The sequence below is a fragment of the Microcaecilia unicolor genome, chromosome 4, assembly GCF_901765095.1.
Source record: "Microcaecilia unicolor chromosome 4, aMicUni1.1, whole genome shotgun sequence".
In the NCBI taxonomy this organism is placed as follows: domain Eukaryota; kingdom Metazoa; phylum Chordata; class Amphibia; order Gymnophiona; family Siphonopidae; genus Microcaecilia; species Microcaecilia unicolor.
The window spans coordinates 211,702,325-211,721,103 of NC_044034.1; the positions used below are offsets into that span (position 1 = coordinate 211,702,325).

Genomic DNA, 18,779 nt, shown 5'->3' on the forward strand with positions numbered 1-18,779 from the left:
AGGAGGCATTGGAACGTGTAATAACAACCAACTACTCTTTACTTGGTAACTCATTTCAAAGATCGGGCCCTCTCCTTACAATCGATCTATCTTTTTGTAGATTTCTGACACAAAGAATTTGATGGAATTGTTAATTGAATTTCCTGTGATGAATGTAGGGACTTAGATGACGAATAAAGAGAGTTATACAGAGATAGTCATGTGCCAGACCATATAGCAGGGCTGCTGAGAAGGGGGGGGAGGGGTCTGTCTCTCTCCTGCTCCTGATGGGACCCAGGTGATCACATCCTTGCAGGAGCAGGAGAGAGAAAACTCTGGTGCCGGGCCCCCGCCCTTAGAGGCTGGGGAGGAGCACACAGGGCTTCGGGACCTCTAGTTTGGTGGGGACCCTTACCAGCCAAGGTATGTGGTGTTGTAGCAGGGGGCAGGGAGGTGGGGCAAAATGTGCCCCCCCCCCCCCCCCCCCCAGTTTTTGTGGTCTGCCCATGCAGCGGTCCGAGGGGGCGTCACAATATTACAGTAATCCAATTTATTCATAATGGTAGCTAACAGTACCATTTGCAATTAGGATGGATTCAACAGTGGCTTAATTCTTTACAACAATTTCAGTTTGGCAATTGCAATAATCTCCAACATGTCCTAGGATAGGAGTGAGGTTCATTCCTGTCATTGTCTGCACAGAACAAACCCATATGGAGACATTATCTCAAAATAAGTTTTAGATGTTTGGGCCTCAAGAATGCACTAAATTTCTACCACAGAGGGTATGGCCCTTATTTTAGAAGCTCTGTTCATATTTTGAACATCTGAAAAACAGTATTTAGACATCCATATTGAATGGGCATACAAATCCCAATTTTATAAAGTCAGGATATGCACATCTGAAACCACAGTGTGCTTTTATAGCAAGGGAGAGTGGTCTGGATGGGACTTAGGAGGGGCCAAAATACAGACTTACAGCTCTAATTTCAGAAGGAGAAGGGAAATTTATGACCAAAAGGATGGATGTTGTTATTTAGACCTGGTTCTTGGCACATCCAGGTTACAGAAAAGTGTACTGATTGAGCAGTTTTCCACTGGAAGAATTAAGGGAAGTCACCTCCTTAATCTTCCAGTGGTTGCTGTCCCCTCCCTCCCCTGAATGTGAAACTAGCAAAGATGTCGGGCTCTATGACAGCTTCAGGATCTATGGATGTTCATGCTATTAAAATCTTTTTAATAGCCCTCCTTGCAGAATTGAAGAGTAGCCTAATGGCTAGTGCAGTGGGCTATGAGCCAGGGGATCCAGGGATCAGATCTCACTTCAGCTGTTGGTGACTTTTTATTTTTAATTGTGCGTCCTCTAGGGACAGAAAAAAACCTACTGTACATGAATGTGTAAGAAACCTTGCTGGTGTACATTCAAGTTCAGTCACTATTCCCTCTAAGCTGAATGGGAGTCCTCTAACTGCATTGCTGTCAGTGAGGGGCGGTGGTTCAATATTGTGTCTGGAGTCCTGCAGAGCTTGCCTGTTCCTCACTATTGAAAATGTGATAGTGAAACAGCACTCCCCCCCCCCCCCCCCCCCCCCCCACACACACACACACACTGGCAGGACTGTATGTGGAGGGAAGAGTGGGTACAGGAGGTATTTTTCTGTCCCTGGAGGGCTCACAATTTAAAAAAAAAATCACAAAAAGCTGAAGTGAGATTGTTGACTCTTTTCCCTGATTTTCTGCCCACTGCTCTAACTATTAAGCTACTCCTCTGCTCTCCTCATAGACATCTGTGTGGCAGTTTTATAATATGGACGTTTCTATGCTGCCATAAAGACATTCTGTATTTTAGAACAGACTGTATGTCAACAAATGCTGTTCTAAAATACATGAGATATGGACCTCCATATGTGATGTACCGACTTGGACATTCATATTCTGAGTTTGACGTTGTTTCTAATCTTGCTGTCTGTGTCTTTCTTACTGCACCACCTATTCTTGACAAAAATCTGCACTCGATGTAATCATACACTTACTAGCTTGTCAGTATTTTCAGTTTTTACAATTCACTTATCTGCAGAACAAATTGATGGACGTCACTACTACTACTACTACTACTTGACATTTCTAAAGCGCTACTAGGGTTATGCAGCGCTGTACAATTTAACATAGAAGGACAGTCCCTGCTCAAAGGAGCTTACAATCTAAAGGACAAATGTACAGTCAGTCAAATAGGGGCAGTCTAGATTTCCTGAAAGGTATAAAGGTATGATGTTCACTCTTTCAATGATAATCCCACTGTGACAGCATATATAATCTCTTAATATATCTCAGGACTATATCACAATCACCGTACCATTGCTTCAAACAATACTGAAATCCTGATAATTCCTTTAACGGGTACAGACCAAAGGTCCATCAAGCCTAGCATCCTGTTTCCAACAGTGACCAATCCAGGTCACAAATACCTGGCAAGATCCCGAAAAAGTTCAATACATTTTATGGTGCTTATCCCAGAAATAAGTAGTGGATTTTCCCCAAGTCAATTTAATAATGGTCTGTGAACTTTTCCTTTAGGAAGCCATCCAAACCTTTTTTAAACCCCACTAAGCTGTGGGGTCATGTGGTACCATGGGAGAGAGCGGTCGCTGAAAAGCGGAGCTCCTGCACTTCCTCGTCAGTTTATCTGCAAAATAAGCTTAAAGTAGAAGATTTGGTGCTGCAAGTCTCTCGTAGAAACCGGGAAGGGAGCAAGAACGTTCCGTGATATTACTTTAACCATACCTCTCCCCCAGATTCTTTCCTTTAAATATTCTCAAAAGAAATGTGTTTCCTCCCTCGGAAGAGAGGTATCCCAGCCTACCCCTCTCCCAGCCTCCCAGCTGCAGCACTCCAACCCCCTCACCCTTTTCTTTATTGCCCAAACCCAGGACCCCATGGTGCACTCCCTCCCCTCCCCAACCCCTCCATAAACCCCCTCCCTACCCCAACTACCACTCCCCAAACTAACCCCAGCATCCCCATTGAGTTCAATACAGAACTCTTCACGTATAGATACCCCACTTCCTCCCCAAAAATTACAGATTAGTGATACATATAAGCTTAACCATCCAAAGGTAATGTCTCTCTTTTGCCAATATACATATTAAACCGGAAAAGAAAAAAAAACACACACAGGAAAAGGAGTCAGAGAACGCACTCCAATGACACTGCATTAAGATCTATATATTTGAGTCAATTATATTGTAATCCCCTGCAGCATATCTTCACTCTTCCACCGTGAGTCTTCCTGACCCTGATAACACCACACACACTCCATCACCTTGTTCCTCATCTCTCCTGGAAAGCTGCTTCTCAAAATTAAAGGTGCCTTTTCCTTCCATCCCGAAATTTGTATATAGATCAACCCTCGGTTTTTTAGATCTCATATCTGTCCATATTACCTCCAGCCTCTCTCCAAAACAGATCCTCAGTTGACCATTTGATGCCTCGCTCTTAAACAATGTCCAAGTATACTTTCAGAATTCATCTCGGCACTTTACTACTGCTGTTCCTTATGATGTTTATCTCAAGTCACCTTATCTTCTGCTGGCTCGCTTACACTGTTGATCTAGCTGGCAAAGTTTTAATGAAGTCTCTGGCCAATTCCACTGAGTCAGAACTCTTTTCCATACCATCCTGAAAGATTCTCAATTTAGCTGGGTATATCAAGGAGAATTTGATTTTTCTCTCATATAAGTGTACAGATAGGCACAAATGCTTGTCTCGCCGCTGCCACTCTCACCGAGTAATCCTGAAAACAGGATTTTCTGGCTTTCATACTTTAGTACCTGACCGGAACGGAGCGCCTTTAAAATCGCCTGTTTGTGGCCATAGTGCAAGATCTTCATAATCACCACTTGGGGCCTGTCATTTGTCTGTCGTCTCGGTCCTATTCTGTGGGCCCTCTCAACTCGCAGAGGATCTTGTAAATTATTTAATTGCAGCGTCTGAGTAAGCCAGCGTTCCAAAAAGCTCATCCTTCAGACTTTCCGGCAATCCTATAAGACGTAAGTTATTTCTTTGCAAACGATTTTCCAAATCGTCTATTTTTTGCTCCAAATCTGCTACTTTCTGTTGCATTTCTTCTTTTGGTTCCGTGGATTCCGCCATGCGGTCTTCAGTGTCGCTGATCCGCTGTTGCATTTGGTCCAAATCCAAATGGAAGCCATCTAGCAGTTTGTGAGCAGCCTCAACTCTATCATATGAAGCCTGCAATTTTCTGTCCAAAGCGGCTTCCACCGCTGCTGTTTCCTCTGCAGTTATTTCAGCGGTCCACGCTGAGCACACTGAGGAACCCTGCTGCGTTTGATTATCCGCCATTTTACCTTCCACGGTCTTACTTTTCTCCTTCTCCTTTTTTTGTACTTTTGCGGCAATCTTTTTTTCACAGGTTTTTGAGCCAGTGATTGAGGAGAATGGGAGCTGAATTATTGTGACACAACTTTTGAATTTAGCTAACCCGCATGTTCTGAGGCTTTTCTTACCCCTTAAAGGAATTATCAGGATTTCAGTATTGTTCGAAGCAATGGTATGGTGATTGTGATGCAGTTCTGCGAGTGTAATCCAGAGATATATTAAGAGATTATATATGCTACCACAGTGGGATTATTATATAATTGATACTGGTTTTGGGACCACTGACCTCATTACATTTAAGGAGTGAGTGTACACTCTCTTTCAATGATACCATCCTACAAGATGTCAAACCTTGCTGTGGTCATGCTCCCAAATAGAACTGTCCTTGATATGAAATGGCACAACAATCATTCTCACAACAGAGAGTGGGCAATGGATTTATATGAGAGTACCATTTGATTCCCAGAACATTCCTGTTTGGGAGGATGACCATTGCATTATTTGACATCTAGGAAACATTGTGGACAATGCATTGAAATCCTTGGCCCAATGTACACTGGCAGTAAAAAAAAAAAAAAAGCAAATAGGATATTAGGAATTATTTGGAAAGGGATAGAAAATAAAACTGAAACTACTATAATACCTCTGTATCAATCCATAGTGCAACTGCATCTCATGTACTGTATGCATTTCTGCTTGTCCTTGTTGAAAAAGAGCGAAGCTAGAAAATGTTCAAAGAAGGGTGATGAAAATGATAAAGAAGATGGGAAGCTCCTTTAGGGAGACAGGCTGAAAGGGTTAGGGCTCTTCAGCCTGAAGCAGAGACAGCTGAAAAAAGATATGTCTATAAAACTATGAGTTAGGTTGAATGGGTAAATAGGAAATCTTTGTTTACCCTTTAAACAGCTCTAAGATGAGGGGATATTTCAAGAAAGTAATAGGTAGTGCATTTAAAACAAATCAGGAAATTGTTATTTTAAACTCGTTTAATTAAACTGAACTTTGTTGCCAGAATATGTGATCAAGGGTTTAAAAAATGGGTTAAGGCAGTTTCTGGAGGAAAAGTCTGAAAACCATTATTAGCCATGTAAGTTGGGGAAAGCCACTGCTTATCTTTGGGTATGAGCAAGGGGGAATGGATCTACTCTTTGGGGATCTACCGGATACTTCTTACTTGGACTGGCCACTGTTAGAGACAGGATGCTAGGCTTGGTGGACATTGGGTCTGACCCAGTTTCACACCCATCTTATATTCTTGTGCTTTGATTGATGAGGACTTCAGAGGTTGGAATACCACTGTAGGTTTGTAGAGGCCCAGACAAACTGAGAAGAAAGATTTTATTCAGGCAGACCTTGGGTAAGGGACACATTGCTAGTCTATAGGTACAAAGGACATGCATTATACAACATCTATGAATTATAATGTTTATTTACTGTTCCTTCAGGACAGCCATACCATTGTGTTTCTCTGTGACCTGCACATTCATTTCCCCCTCAGCGTGGTAGACAGCGTCCGGAAGCACTGCGTGGAGGAGAAGTTAGCCTTTGCCCCTATTGTCATGAGACTGAGTTGTGGGAGCTCACCACAGGATCCACGAGGTAATGCTGGTCACTTAGACTACTTACAGCTCATTAATCTCACTATCTGCAGGGACATAGCAGCAGGAGGATCAGTAGGTCCTTACTTCATTCTTATTGTGTGCTATGGTGTATACTGGATGGTGGGAGGGTAACAAATAAAAAAAACTCCCCAGATTATAAATCAAACAGCACAAGGTGGAATCCCTAATATGCCTCTTTAAAATGTGGATAAAGTCACCTTGCTGTACTGGTAGATTTTGTCAGGAACCAGAGAGAAATTAGTGCCTGAAAGGCATCAGAAACATACCTGCAAAGGGATTTTTAAGTCTTTGTGCAAGGTTTACAATTTGGGAAAAATAATATGAACTAGTTCAAATGCTTTTGCCCCAGTATTAAATTTTTTACAACATCCTGTTGGGAGAGGGAGTATTCTACAGAACAATTGTAAAACCAGTATCTCCCGAAAAGTATTGCAAGGCTTTCACTTTTTTTTTTGTTAATGAATTTGGTTCACATCTTTTTGCAGTTATATTTCAAGGTGAGTTACAGTCAGACATAATTAGGCTTGCCAATTTTTTTGCAATGAAAAACCTTACACCTGCCCCACTGCATGCCCCGCCCATACCTCTCCCTTGTCCCACCCTCATACCCCACCCCAAATCACTTGTCACACCTACTGTTGCAGCTTTCCCCTGCCTCTCTGCAACCAATTGTCTGCACTAGGATTGCCATCTCAGAAGAAAAGACTGCAGCATGTACGAATGTTATATGATTATTTCATAAACATAACAGAAACAGAGCTCCAGTAACAAACGCTGCAAAAAACAAAGACAAGCTGGACTTATATAGAAAACCTGTCATAATAAAGCATCACTAATGTCCAGGGCAGAAGAGTAGCCTAATGGTTATAGCAGCAGGCTGGGAATCATAGAGCCCAAGTTAGATAAGAACATAAGAGTAGCCATACTGGGTCAGACCAATGGTCCATCTAGCCCAGTATCCTGTTTTCCAAACAGTGGCCAATCCAGTACCTGACAGAAACCCAATTCCATGCTACCAATCTCAGGGCAAGCAGTTGCTTCCCCATGTCTGTCTCAATAGCAGACGACCTTTCCTCCAGGAAGTTGTCCAAACCTTTTTTAAACCCTGATTATACTAACCGCTGTTACTACATCCTTGGGCAAAGAGTTCCAGAACTTAACTATTCGGTGAGTGAAAAAATATTTCCTCCTATTTGTTTTAAAAGTATTTGCATGTAACTTCCTCGAGTGTACCCTAGTCTTCATACTTTTGGAACGAGTAAAAAATCAATTCCATATCATCAACCTGATCAATCCATAGACTGGTGGGTTGTGTCCATCTACCAGCAGGTGGAGATAGAGAGCAAACTTTTGCCTCCCTATATGTGGTCATGTGCTGCCGGAAACTCCTCAGTATGTTCTCTATCTCAGCAGGTGGTGGTCACACACAGCAGCAGCTCTGGCTAGGCCTCCAAGCCTAATCCTTAGGTTTTGTTGAGGCCTGGGGTTGAGGGCTCTTTTGAGCAAGTGCAAACCTGGTGGTGCCAGGTCCCTCCTTTTCTCCCCCCTCCCGCTAGCTCCGTTTAAAAAAAAAAAAATATTTTTAAACGTCTTTAAAGGCGTTTAATTCGACGTTTCTTTAAACGTTCATTGCAGCTACTCACTGGGACACCAGTTCGTTACAGCTCGGAGCGGCAAGCAGGTAATTTTACCTTTTTATAGCGGGCAGGGGGTTCCCCGATTCTTCTCCTCGTGGCAATGGCGTCGGAGGGCGAGGGCGCAAAGGGTCGCTCCCCGGATCGCTGGAGCGCTTCTAGAGGGGATGCGGGGGTTTTACAACCTGATTCGCCCTTGATGGGTGATAGTTTAGTGACCGATGAATGTCCCGGTCGTTCCTCCGGCGTGGCGGTTTTTTCCCGCCATAAACGCCCATCCCCCGCTCCTCGCCTCCGCCATCTTGGCCGGCCACGCGGCTCGGACGGCTTCTTCGGGGCCGCCCTTGAGGTTGGAGACATTAATGCCATGAACGCCCTTAATTTGGGCGACGGCACAAAAGCGGCTAAAGTTAAGCGCCGTTCTTCCCGCGCGGCTCCTTCACGGAGTTTCGCGCCGGACGCCATTTTGGATGCGCAGCATGTCTCTCCCCCGCTATTGCGAGCGCCGGTTGAGAGTGCGTCTAGGGCTGTTGCCCAGGCTGCGGAAGTGCACAGTCTGGGGGGTTTCTCCCCCGAGTTTGTTTTGCTGCTGCATCAGGCTTTCCTCATGCAAAACGCTGCCCCTGCTCCCTCTTCTGATAAAGAGGTTGAGGTTCCCAGAGGTAAACGCCCTCGGGTTGATTTCCAGGCCTTGGAGGACTTTTGTCTCCTCCGATGTAGATGAGGGCAGCGTGTCTGAGGTCTCCCAACGATCCTTTGCGGATTCCTTGGAGGAGATAGATCCCCGCTCGGATGGAGCGGATGACCCCTCTGCAGCGCGGCTTTTTAGCCCAGAGGATTTGCCCAACCTGTTGTTACAGGCCATGGACACTTTGAAGATTTCCTCTCCGGAGGACGTCTCTCCCTCAGCCCCTGTTGGCTCTGCCATTATGCTGGGGACGAAGCGCCCGCCTAGAACCTTCCACGTGCATGATGCCATGCACACCTTAATTGCGGCTCAATGGGATGTCCCGGAAACGAGCCTTAAAGTGGCTAGGGCTATGTCCCGCCTCTATCCTTTGGCTGTGAGTGAACGTGAGGCCTCTCTGTGGCCTACCGTGGATTCTTTAATCACTGCGGTGACTAAGAAAACGGCGTTGCCGGTGGAAGGTGGCACGGCCCTAAAGGACGCCCAAGACAGAAGATTGGAGGCGGCCTTAAGGTCGTCCTTGGAGGCAGCTGCTTTAAGTTTGCAGGCCTCAGTTTGCGGCTCCTATGTGGCCTGGGCGTGCCGGACTATGGTGCAGCGGGCTTCCCCCTCGGATCATTCCTTGAGGGCTGATTGGCCGGCCCTGGAATCGGGCTTAGCCTATTTGGCAGACTTGCTGTATGATGTCTGGAGAGCCTCAGCTAAAGGCATGGCTCAGTCAGTCTCTGCGCGGCGGTGGTTTTGGCTGAAACATTGGTCTGCTGACCACGCCTCTAAATCCCGCCTGGCTAGATTGCCTCTTAAAGGCAAGCTGCTCTTTGGGGTCGAGCTGGACAAAATCGTGACCGATCTCGGCACGTCTAAGGGCAAGAAATTACCAGAGGTCAGGGCTCGGGTTAGTACTCGTCCCGATACCTCCATACCGCCCGGGAAAGTCGGGTTCCTCTGCCCCCTCTTCCTTCAAGAGGAATTTCTCCCCCAAGCAGCATTCCTTTCGCAGAGACCGCCGTCCCGGAGGTGCTCCCTCCGGTCCTCCCCCAGGGTCTCGTACCCAATGACGGGGCCTTGGTCCACGCCCCAGTGCAGATTGGAGGACGGCTGTCCTCGTTTCTGGGCGAGTGGATCACTATAACTTCAGACGTGTGGGTGCTGGAAGTCATCGGAGACGGCTACAAGCTAGAGTTCTGCCAACCCTTAAGAGACGGGTTTGTACTCTCTCCCTGCAAGTCTCCGGTCAAGCTGTGGTAGTGCAGCAGACCTTGGACAACCTGATCCGCCTGGGTGCGGTCGTTCCGGTGCCAAAAAATCAGATTGGCAAGGGACGTTACTCCATTTACTTTGTGGTTCCAAAGAAAGGAGGTTCTGTCCGGCCTATCCTCGACCTCAAAGGGGTCAATCGGGCCTGGAAAGTGAGGCACTTTCGCATGGAGACTCTCCGCTCTGTTATAGCGGCAGTGAAGGCAGGAGAGTTCTTGGCTTCCTTAGACATCAAGGAAGCGTACCTGCATATTCCCATCTGGCCTCCTCTCCAACGCTTTCTGCGTTTTACAGTCCTGAGACGACACTTCCAGTTCAGAGCCCTCCCTTTCGGGTTGGCTACTGCTCCGCGGACCTTTTCCAAAGTAATGGGGGTCATAGCGGCCTTCCTGCTAAAGGAAGGAGTACAAGTCCATCCTTATCTGGATGACTGGTTGATCCGAGCCCCCTCTTATGCAGAGTGCGGCAAAGCTATGGACCGGGTAGTTGCTCTTTTGAGCTCCCTGGGATGGATCATCAACTGGAAGAAGAGCCAGCTGCGCCCGACTCAGTCCCTGGTGTATCTGGGAGTTCGATTCGACACCCAAGTGGGCAGAGTGTTCCTGCCAGACAATCGGATTGTCAAGCTTCAGGCTCAGGTGGACTAGTTCCTAGTAGCCTCTCCTATTCGGGCTTGGGACTACGTGCAGCTGTTGGGCTCTATGACGGCCACGATGGAAGTAGTGCCCTGGGCCAGGGCTCATATGAGACCACTACAGCTATCTCTGCTGCTGCGCTGGACTCCGATGTCGGAGGATTATGCTGTGCGCCTTCCCGTGGACCCAGCAGTGCGCAAGGCGCTGAGCTGGTGGACGCAGACAGACAAGTTGTCTGCAGGATTGCCTCTGGTGACCCCGGAGTGGATTGTCGTCACGACAGACGCCTCTTTGATGGGCTGGGGAGCCCACTGCTTGGGAAGGACAGCGCAGGGGCTCTAGTCTCCTGCAGAGGCAAGTGGTCTATCAACCTCCTGGAACTCAGAGCCATTCGCTTGGTGTTATTGGAGTTCATCCCGGTACTCGTGTTGAAGCCTGTACGGGTCCTGTCGGACAATGCCACGGCTGTGGCCTATATCAACCGCCAGGGAGGTACCAGAGCGCCCCTCTAGCCAAGGAGGCTATGAGTCTTTGCCAGTGGGCGGAAGCGAACCTGGAGCAGCTTTCAGCGGCCCACATTGCCGGAATCATGAATGTCAAGGCGGACTTTCTCAGTCGCCATACCTTGGAGCCCGGAGAGTGGCAACTATCTGCTCAGGCGTTCTTGGACATCACGAAGCGCTGGGGCCAGCCGAGCCTAGATCTGATGGCGTCATCGGCCAATGGCCAAGTGCCGCGCTTTTTCAGCAGAGGACGGGACCCTCGATCCCTGGGAGTAGATGCTCTTCTCCAACAGTGGCCGACACAAGAGCTCCTCTATGTGTTCCCGCCCTGGCCCATGTTGGGCAGGGTGCTAGACCGGGTGGCAAAGCATCCCGGCAGGGTAATCCTGGTGGGTCCGGATTGGCCCAGACGTCCCTGGTATGCGGACTTGTTCAGGCTCTCAGTCGACGATCCTCTGCGGCTGTCAGTGGAGCAGGGCCTGTTACATCAGGGTCCCGTGGTGATGGAGGATCCCTCTCCCTTTGGTCTTACGGCCTGGCTATTGAGCGGCAGCGTCTGAGGAAGAAGGGCTTCTCAGACAAGGTCATCGCCACTATGCTGAGAGCGAGGAAGCGCTCTACTTCTACTGCTTACGCCAGGGTTTGGCGTATCTTTGCAGCATGGTGTGAAGCAGGCTCACTTTCTCTCTTCACTGCTCCCATTTCTTCAGTGTTGGCGTTCCTGCAAGAAGGTCTGGAGAAAGGCCTGTCGCTCAGTTCCCTTAAAGTCCAGGTAGCGGCTCTGGCTTGCTTCAGGGGCCGCCTGAAGGGTGCTTCCCTGGCTTCGCAGCCAGATGTGGTGCGCTTTCTCAAGGGAGTTAATCACCTGCGCCCTCCTCTGCACTCAGTGGTGCCTGCGTGGAATCTCAACCTGGTGCTAAGAGCATTGCAGAAGCCGCCTTTGGAACCCTTGTCGAGGGCATCTCTGAAAGACCTGACGTGGAAAGCAGTCTTTTTGGTGGCTATCACTTCAGACAGAAGAGTGTCCGAGCTCCAGGCGCTCTCATGTCGAGAGCCTTTTCTGCAGTGCACTGAGGCAGGAGTGACTATTCGCACAGTGCCTTCCTTCCTGCCCAAGATTGTTTCTCGCTTCCATGTGAATCAGCAGCTCTGTCTCCCTTCCTTTCGTAGGGAGGACTACCCAGAGGAGTACTCCGCTCTTGAATATCTGGATGTGAGACGAGTCATCTTCAGATACTTGGAAGTGACCAATGATTTCCGGAAATCGGATCATCTGTTTGTCCTGTTTGCAGGTTCTCGTAAGGGTCTGCAGGCTGCTAAGCCTACAGTGGCAAGATGGGTCCAGGAAGCCATTGCAGCGGCTTATGTGGCCGCGGGGAAGGTGCCGCCTATCCAGCTGAAGGCTCACTCCACGAGAGCTCAGGCGGCCTCGATGGCAGAGGCCGGATCCGTCTCCTTGGAAGAGATATGCAAGGCGGCAACGTGGGCTTCGGCTCATACATTCTCCAAGCATTACCGTTTGACTGTGGCTGCACGGGCGGAGGCCCGGTTTGGAGCTTCAGTGTTGAGGTCAGGGATTTCTATGTCCCGCCCTGGGTGAGTACTGCTTCGGTACATCCCACCAGTCTATGGATTGATCAGCTTGATGATATGGAAGGTAAAATTATGTATAATCATACCTGATAATTTTCTTTCCATTAATCATAGCTGATCAATCCATAGCCCCTCCCAGATATCTGTACTGTTTATATTCTGGTTGAATTTTAGGTTCAAGTTTAGCCTTCGGTTACTTCAGGAGGACTTCGTGTTCAAGTTCTTCTTTCACTTGGATTCTTCAAGAGTTGAGACGACTTTGTGTTACAGTGAGCTGCTGCATTCCTCTCCCCTCCGTTTTACGGGGCTGGATTGAGACATAAATTCTGCCGGCACTCCCTCCCGCTTCGTGCGGCTGTAGGGCAGCTTTGTACCCCTCCCGCTTCGGCGGTGTTAGGGTCAGTCAGCTCCTCCCGCGGTTGCGGTTGCAGGATAAGCCAGATCCCCCCGCATCGGCGGGTGTGGTGTCCCTCCCCCGCTCCGCGGGGATGAGCTGGACGGATTCCCCTCCCCCACTTGTGTGGGGATGAGCTGGGTTAATTCCCCTCCCCCGTTTCGGCGGTGGTGAGCTGGGCAGAGTGTCCCTTCGTGGGTGTAATTCTCTAAGTGCTGAGTCCTGCGGATGGAGCTTTGATATCGACATACTGAGGAGTTTCCGGCAGCACATGACCACATATAGGGAGGCAAAAGTTTGCTCTCTATCTCCACCTGCTGGTAGATGGACACAACCCACCAGTCTATGGATTGATCAGCTATGATTAATGGAAAGAAAATTATCAGGTATGATTATACATAATTTTACCTTTATTTCTACTTATTCTACACCACTCAGAATTTTATAGACCTCAATCGAATCTCCCCTCATCCGTCTGTTTTCCAAGCTGAAGAGCCCTAACCTCTTTAGCCTTTCCTCATATGAGAGGAGTTCCATCTCCTTTATCATTTTGGTCACTCTTCTTTGAACCTTTTCTAATTCCACTATATCTTTTTTGACATACAGTGACCAGAACTGAAATCAATACTCAAAGTGCATTCGCACCACAGAGCAATACAAAAGCACTATAGTATTTTTGGTCTTATTCACCATCCCTTTCCTAATAATTCCTAGCATCCTGTTTGATTTTTTGGCCACCGCCTCACACTGAGCAGAAGATTTCAGCGTATAATCTACAACAACACCTAGATCTCTTTCTTGAGTGCTGACCCCTAAAGTGGACCCCCAAAGTGGACCAATGTGCATCATCTTGCATTTGTCCACATTAAATTTCATCTGCCATTTGGATGCTCAGTCTTCCAATTTCCTAAGGTCTTCCTGCAATATTTCACAATCTGATTGTGTTTTAACAACCTTGAATAGTTTTATATCATCTGAGAATTTAATCACCTCACTCATCGTTCTGATTTCTTTATCATTTATAAATATGTTAAATAGCACCAGTCCCAATACAGATCCCACTGCAGTCTCTTGTGGCCTTAGGCAAGCTACTTAACCCTCCAGTGCCTTGGATTGGCACTCTCCTTGTTTAGGGCCTTGCATCACACTTGCTGTGGCCCGTAAGCCTTTTGCTGCTTGTGGGCAACAGGAACTTGAAAGCGAGAATGTTCATGACTGAAATAGTAAGAACTCTACCTATAAAAAGGCAGCACCTTAGAATATCAATATACGTCATACTGAAAAAAAACAAACCACGTCAGACTGCTACAGAAAGTAAACACTGATAGAATACCTCAAAGAGTTGCATTCTGTATAGGGTGCCAAATGCATGTATTCTGTAACCTACATGTGCATATTCTGGGTATGGCATAAGTACATAAGTAATGCCATACTGGGAAAAGACCAAGGGTCCATCGAGCCCAGCATCTTGTCCACGACAGCGGCCAATCCAGGCCAAGGGCACCTGGCAAGCTTCCCAAATGTACAAACATTCTATACATGTTATTCCTGGGATTTTGGATTTTTCCAAGTCCATTTAGTAGCGGTTTATGGACTTGTCCTTTAGGAAACCGCCCAACCCCTTTTTAAACTCTGCTAAGCTAACCGCCTTCACCACATTTTCCGGCAATGAATTCCAGAGTTTAATTACACGTTGGGTGAAGAAAACTTTTTCTCCGATTTGTTTTAAATTTACTACACTGTAGTTTAATCGCATGCCCCCTAGTCCTAGTATTTTTGGAAAGCGTGAACAGACGCTTCACATCCACCTGTTCCACTCCACTCATTATTTTATATACCTCTATCATGTCTCCCCTCAGCCGTCTCTTCTCCAAGCTGTATAGCCCTAGCCTCCTTAGTCTTTCTTCATAGGGAAGTCGTCCCATCCCCGCTATCATTTTAGTCGCCCTTCGCTGCACCTTTTCCAATTCTACTATATCTTTCTTGAGATGCGGTGACCAGAATTGAACACAATACTCAAGGTGCGGTCGCACCATGGAGCGATACAACGGAATTATAACATCCTCACACCTGTTTTCCATACCTTTCCTAATAATACCCAACATTCTATTCGCTTTCCTAGCCGCAGCAGCACACTGAGCAGAAGGTTTCAGTGTGTTATCGACGACGACACCCAGATCCCTTTCTTGGTCCGTAACTCCTAACGTGGAACCTTGCATGACGTAGCTATAAATCGGGTTCTTTTTTCCCACATGCATCACCTTGCACTTGCTCACATTAAACGTCATCAGCCATTTAGCCACCCAGTCTCCCAGTCTTGTAAGGTCCTCTTGTAATTTTTCACAATCCTGTCGCGAGTTAACGACTTTGAATAACTTTGTGTCATCAGCAAATTTAATTACCTCGCTAGTTACTCCCATCTCTAAATCATTTATAAATACCTTTCCTCTCTGAACACACCACCCGAACTCTCGTCCACGCTCTCATTACCTCTCGCCAGGACTACTGCAACTTACTCCTCACCGGCCTCCCACTTAGCCATCTATCCCCCCTTCAGTCTGTTCAGAACTCTGCTGCACGTCTCATATTCCGCCAGAACCGATATACTCATATCACCCCTCTCCTCAGGTCACTTCACTGGCTTCCGATCAGATACCGCATTCAATTCAAGCTTCTCCTTCTTACCTACAAATGCACTCAGCCTGCTGCCCCTCACTATCTTTCTACCCTCATCTCCCCTTACGTTCCCGCCCGTAACCTCCGTTCACAGGATAAATCCCTCCTCTCAGTACCCTTCTCCACCACCGCCAACTCCAGGCTCCGCTCATTCTGCCTCGCCTCACCCTATGCTTGGAACAACCTTCCTGAACCCTTACGCCAAGCCCCCTCCCTGCCCGTCTTCAAGTCTTTGCTTAAAGCCCACCTCTTCAATGCTGCGTTCGGCACCTAACCCTTACCGTTCAGTGAATCCAGACTGCCCCAATTTGACTGCCCCTATCGGACCGACCATTCACTTGTCTATTAGATTGTAAGCTCTTTGAGCAGGGACTGACTCTCTTTGTTAAATTGTACAGCGCTGTGTAACCCTAGTAGCGCTCTAGAAATGTTAAGTAGTAGTAGTATATTAAAAAGCAGCGGTCCTAGCACAGACCCCTGAGGAACCCCATTAACTACCCTTCTCCATTGTGAATACTGCCCATTTAACCCCACTCTCTGTTTCCTATCCTTCAACCAGTTTTTAATCCACAATTTGACATTTCCTCCTATCCCATAACCCTCCAATTTCCTCTGTAGCCTTTCATGAGGTACCTTGTCAAACGCCTTTTGAAAATCCAGATACACAATATCAACCGGCTCCCCTTTGTCCACATGTTTGTTTACTCCTTCAAAGAATTGAAGTAAATTGGTCAGGCAAGGTTTCCCCACACAAAAGCAGTGCTGACTCGGTCTCAGTAATCCATGTCCTCGGATGTGCTCTGTAATTTTGTTTTTAATAATGGCCCTCCCCCATCAACACCCCCATTGAAGATGTGTGACCTTGAGTTTGCATACCCAGGTTATAGAATAGCATCTAAGGGCAGCTGCATATGGAACTGCAAATTGGTACCAATTAACTCTGATTATAGCCAATAATTGACTGTTAAATTCACTAATAGCCAATTATTATAGTAATTCGTTCACACATACTGCCTTTATTCTATAGCAGCACATGCAACTTTTGGTGTTAACCATCAGTTTGCATGCCCTTTTGTATAGAATCCGGGGATAAATACTAGCAGAATTCCACACCTTGGTCACATGCACAAAACACAGACAGAACTTCAACAAATGTGAAACAAGGGGACCACACGTCAATAATAGAGATATGAAGGCACAAAACTGAACTGAAACTTCAAAATGTCAGATGCTGCATATACATAGTAACATAGTAAATGAGGGCAGATAAAGATCCAAACAGTCCTTCCAGTCTGCCCAACAAGATAAACTCATTTTACATGGTGTGTGATACTTTATATGTATACCCAAGTTTGATTTGTCCTTGCCATTCTCAGGGCACAGACGTAGAAGTCTGCCCGGCACTGTTCTTGTACTAAAAGTTCTGAAGCTAACGTCGAAGCCCCTTAAAATTTACACTCCAGCCCATCCATATCTGTTCAGTTACGATCAGGGCGTAGACTGTAGAAGTCTGCCCAGCACTGGTTTTGCTTCCCAATTACCGGCGTTGCCACCCAATCTCCGCTAAGATTCCGTAGATCCTTTACTTCTAAGCAGGATTCCTTTGTGTTTATCCCACGCATGTTTGAATTCCATTACCGTTTTCATCTCCACCACCTCCCGCAGTAGGGCATTCCAGGTATTTACCACCCTTTCCATGAAAAAATACTTCCTGACATTACTCCTGAGTCTGCCCCCCCCCCCCCTTCAACCTCAATTTTTGTCCTCTAGTTCTACCACCTTCTCGTCCCCATTAAAGGTTTGTTTGAGGATTAATACCTTTCAAATATTTGAACGTCTGTATCATGTCACCCCTGTTTCTCCTTTCCTTCAAGGTTTACATGTTCAGGTCGGCAAGTCTCTCCTCATACGGTTTGCAACGCAAATCCCAAACCATTTTTTGCAAAACTTCCAGTCCTTTTTTACATCTTTAGCAAGATACGGCCTCCAAAACTGAACACAATAAAGTGGGGCCTCACCATCGACTTGTAGAGGGGCATCAATACCTCCTTTCTTCTGCTGGTTATACCCCTCTCTATATAGCCTAGCATCCTTCTGGCCACAGCTGTCGCCTTGTCACATTGTTTCTTCAACTTCATATCCTTTGACACCAACACCCCAAGGTCTGTTTCCTGAGTCGAGCTTACTAATCTCTCCCCTCCTATTGTATCTCTCTTTTGGGTTTCTGCACCCCAATTGCATCACTCTGCACTTCTTGGCATTAAATTTTAACTCTCAAACAAATACTGGGCTAATCCTGTAAACGGTTTCTACAGGTATAAAACTACAGGTAGTCAAGAAACCATAATATAATAAAAAACAAAATAGAAGACATGAAAAATAAAATAACAAAGCAGTCAAACCAAATATCCAAAAAAAGTAATAATACAATAATATATAAGTGTAAAGGGTGCTCAGTTTTTATAGCGAATTACACAGACCAAGGTCTCAAGTGACTGTAATGACACCATGCTACCATCATAGCACCAGTAACCATCCTCTTCCGTCCCAATAACGTAATAAATAATATGTCAATGTTTTACAGGATATAAAAAAATGATGGTACTTATCTTAAGGTGCTATGATGATCCGCACACGAGAGGTGTAGTTCTCGTTAACAACAATCCAGGGTGTGTAATGCTTTTTCTGTTGCATGTTCTTAAGCGAGTCAAATAAATTAATACAAAATCCAAAAGGTTCAAAGTTACAAATGTTCCCAAAAACTCAATCCCAGAACTTTAGCACACAGTTCATATTTTCAGCAAACTTTATTCCCTACATGGTCCATGTTTCGCATGAAGAAGTGTCATCAGGAGGATATAGTAGTTGCTCTAAAGGGCTGCAGTCAGACAGTGCCTTCTTAATGGGAATTGCAGCTCTACCCGAAGGCACCATCTGACTGCTGCTGCTGCTGAACCCACAGAAGCCTGAGAATGAGGGGAGAGATACACAGTGAACTGTTGGATCTGAGGGAGGGAAGGGAGGGATAGCTGCCAGACCGTGGAGGCAGGAAGACTGAAGGCATGAAAGCCCACCCCCGGCTTTTCTGTTGCCGGACTTAATACACTGCTGGCAGCTGGCCTGGCTATTTGAAAACCAGCCAGTTGGCAATCCTAGCCATAATAGGTATTTTCATATTATACCTGGAAGGCTTACAGCCTAAGCTTATACCTCATGCAATGTAGATTTAAGTGACTTGCCTAGGATTAAATGGAGCAGCAGTGGGATTTGAGCTGGGCTTTCCTGGTTCTCCTAAGAGGCTGGAAATAACGCTTGCAAAAAATCCAAAGATTCTTTCCTTCTGCTAGGGCCTGCTACTCTAACCATTAGGCTACTGCTCCACTGTGCTGCACTCCAAAAGGGC

The 18,779-nt window shown here is 46.7% G+C and overlaps 1 protein-coding gene across 1 annotated transcript in view; it reads left to right on the forward strand.

The window, feature by feature from the left end:
- B4GALNT4 (beta-1,4-N-acetyl-galactosaminyltransferase 4) overlaps nucleotides 1-18,779 on the forward strand; it is a 577,155-nt gene that overhangs the window by 549,347 nt on the left and 9,029 nt on the right. Inside the window, exon 20 of the mRNA XM_030202455.1 lies at nucleotides 5,820-5,973. Within this exon, the coding sequence (XP_030058315.1) occupies nucleotides 5,820-5,973 (154 nt within the window). The remainder of the gene's footprint in view (nucleotides 1-5,819; nucleotides 5,974-18,779) is intronic.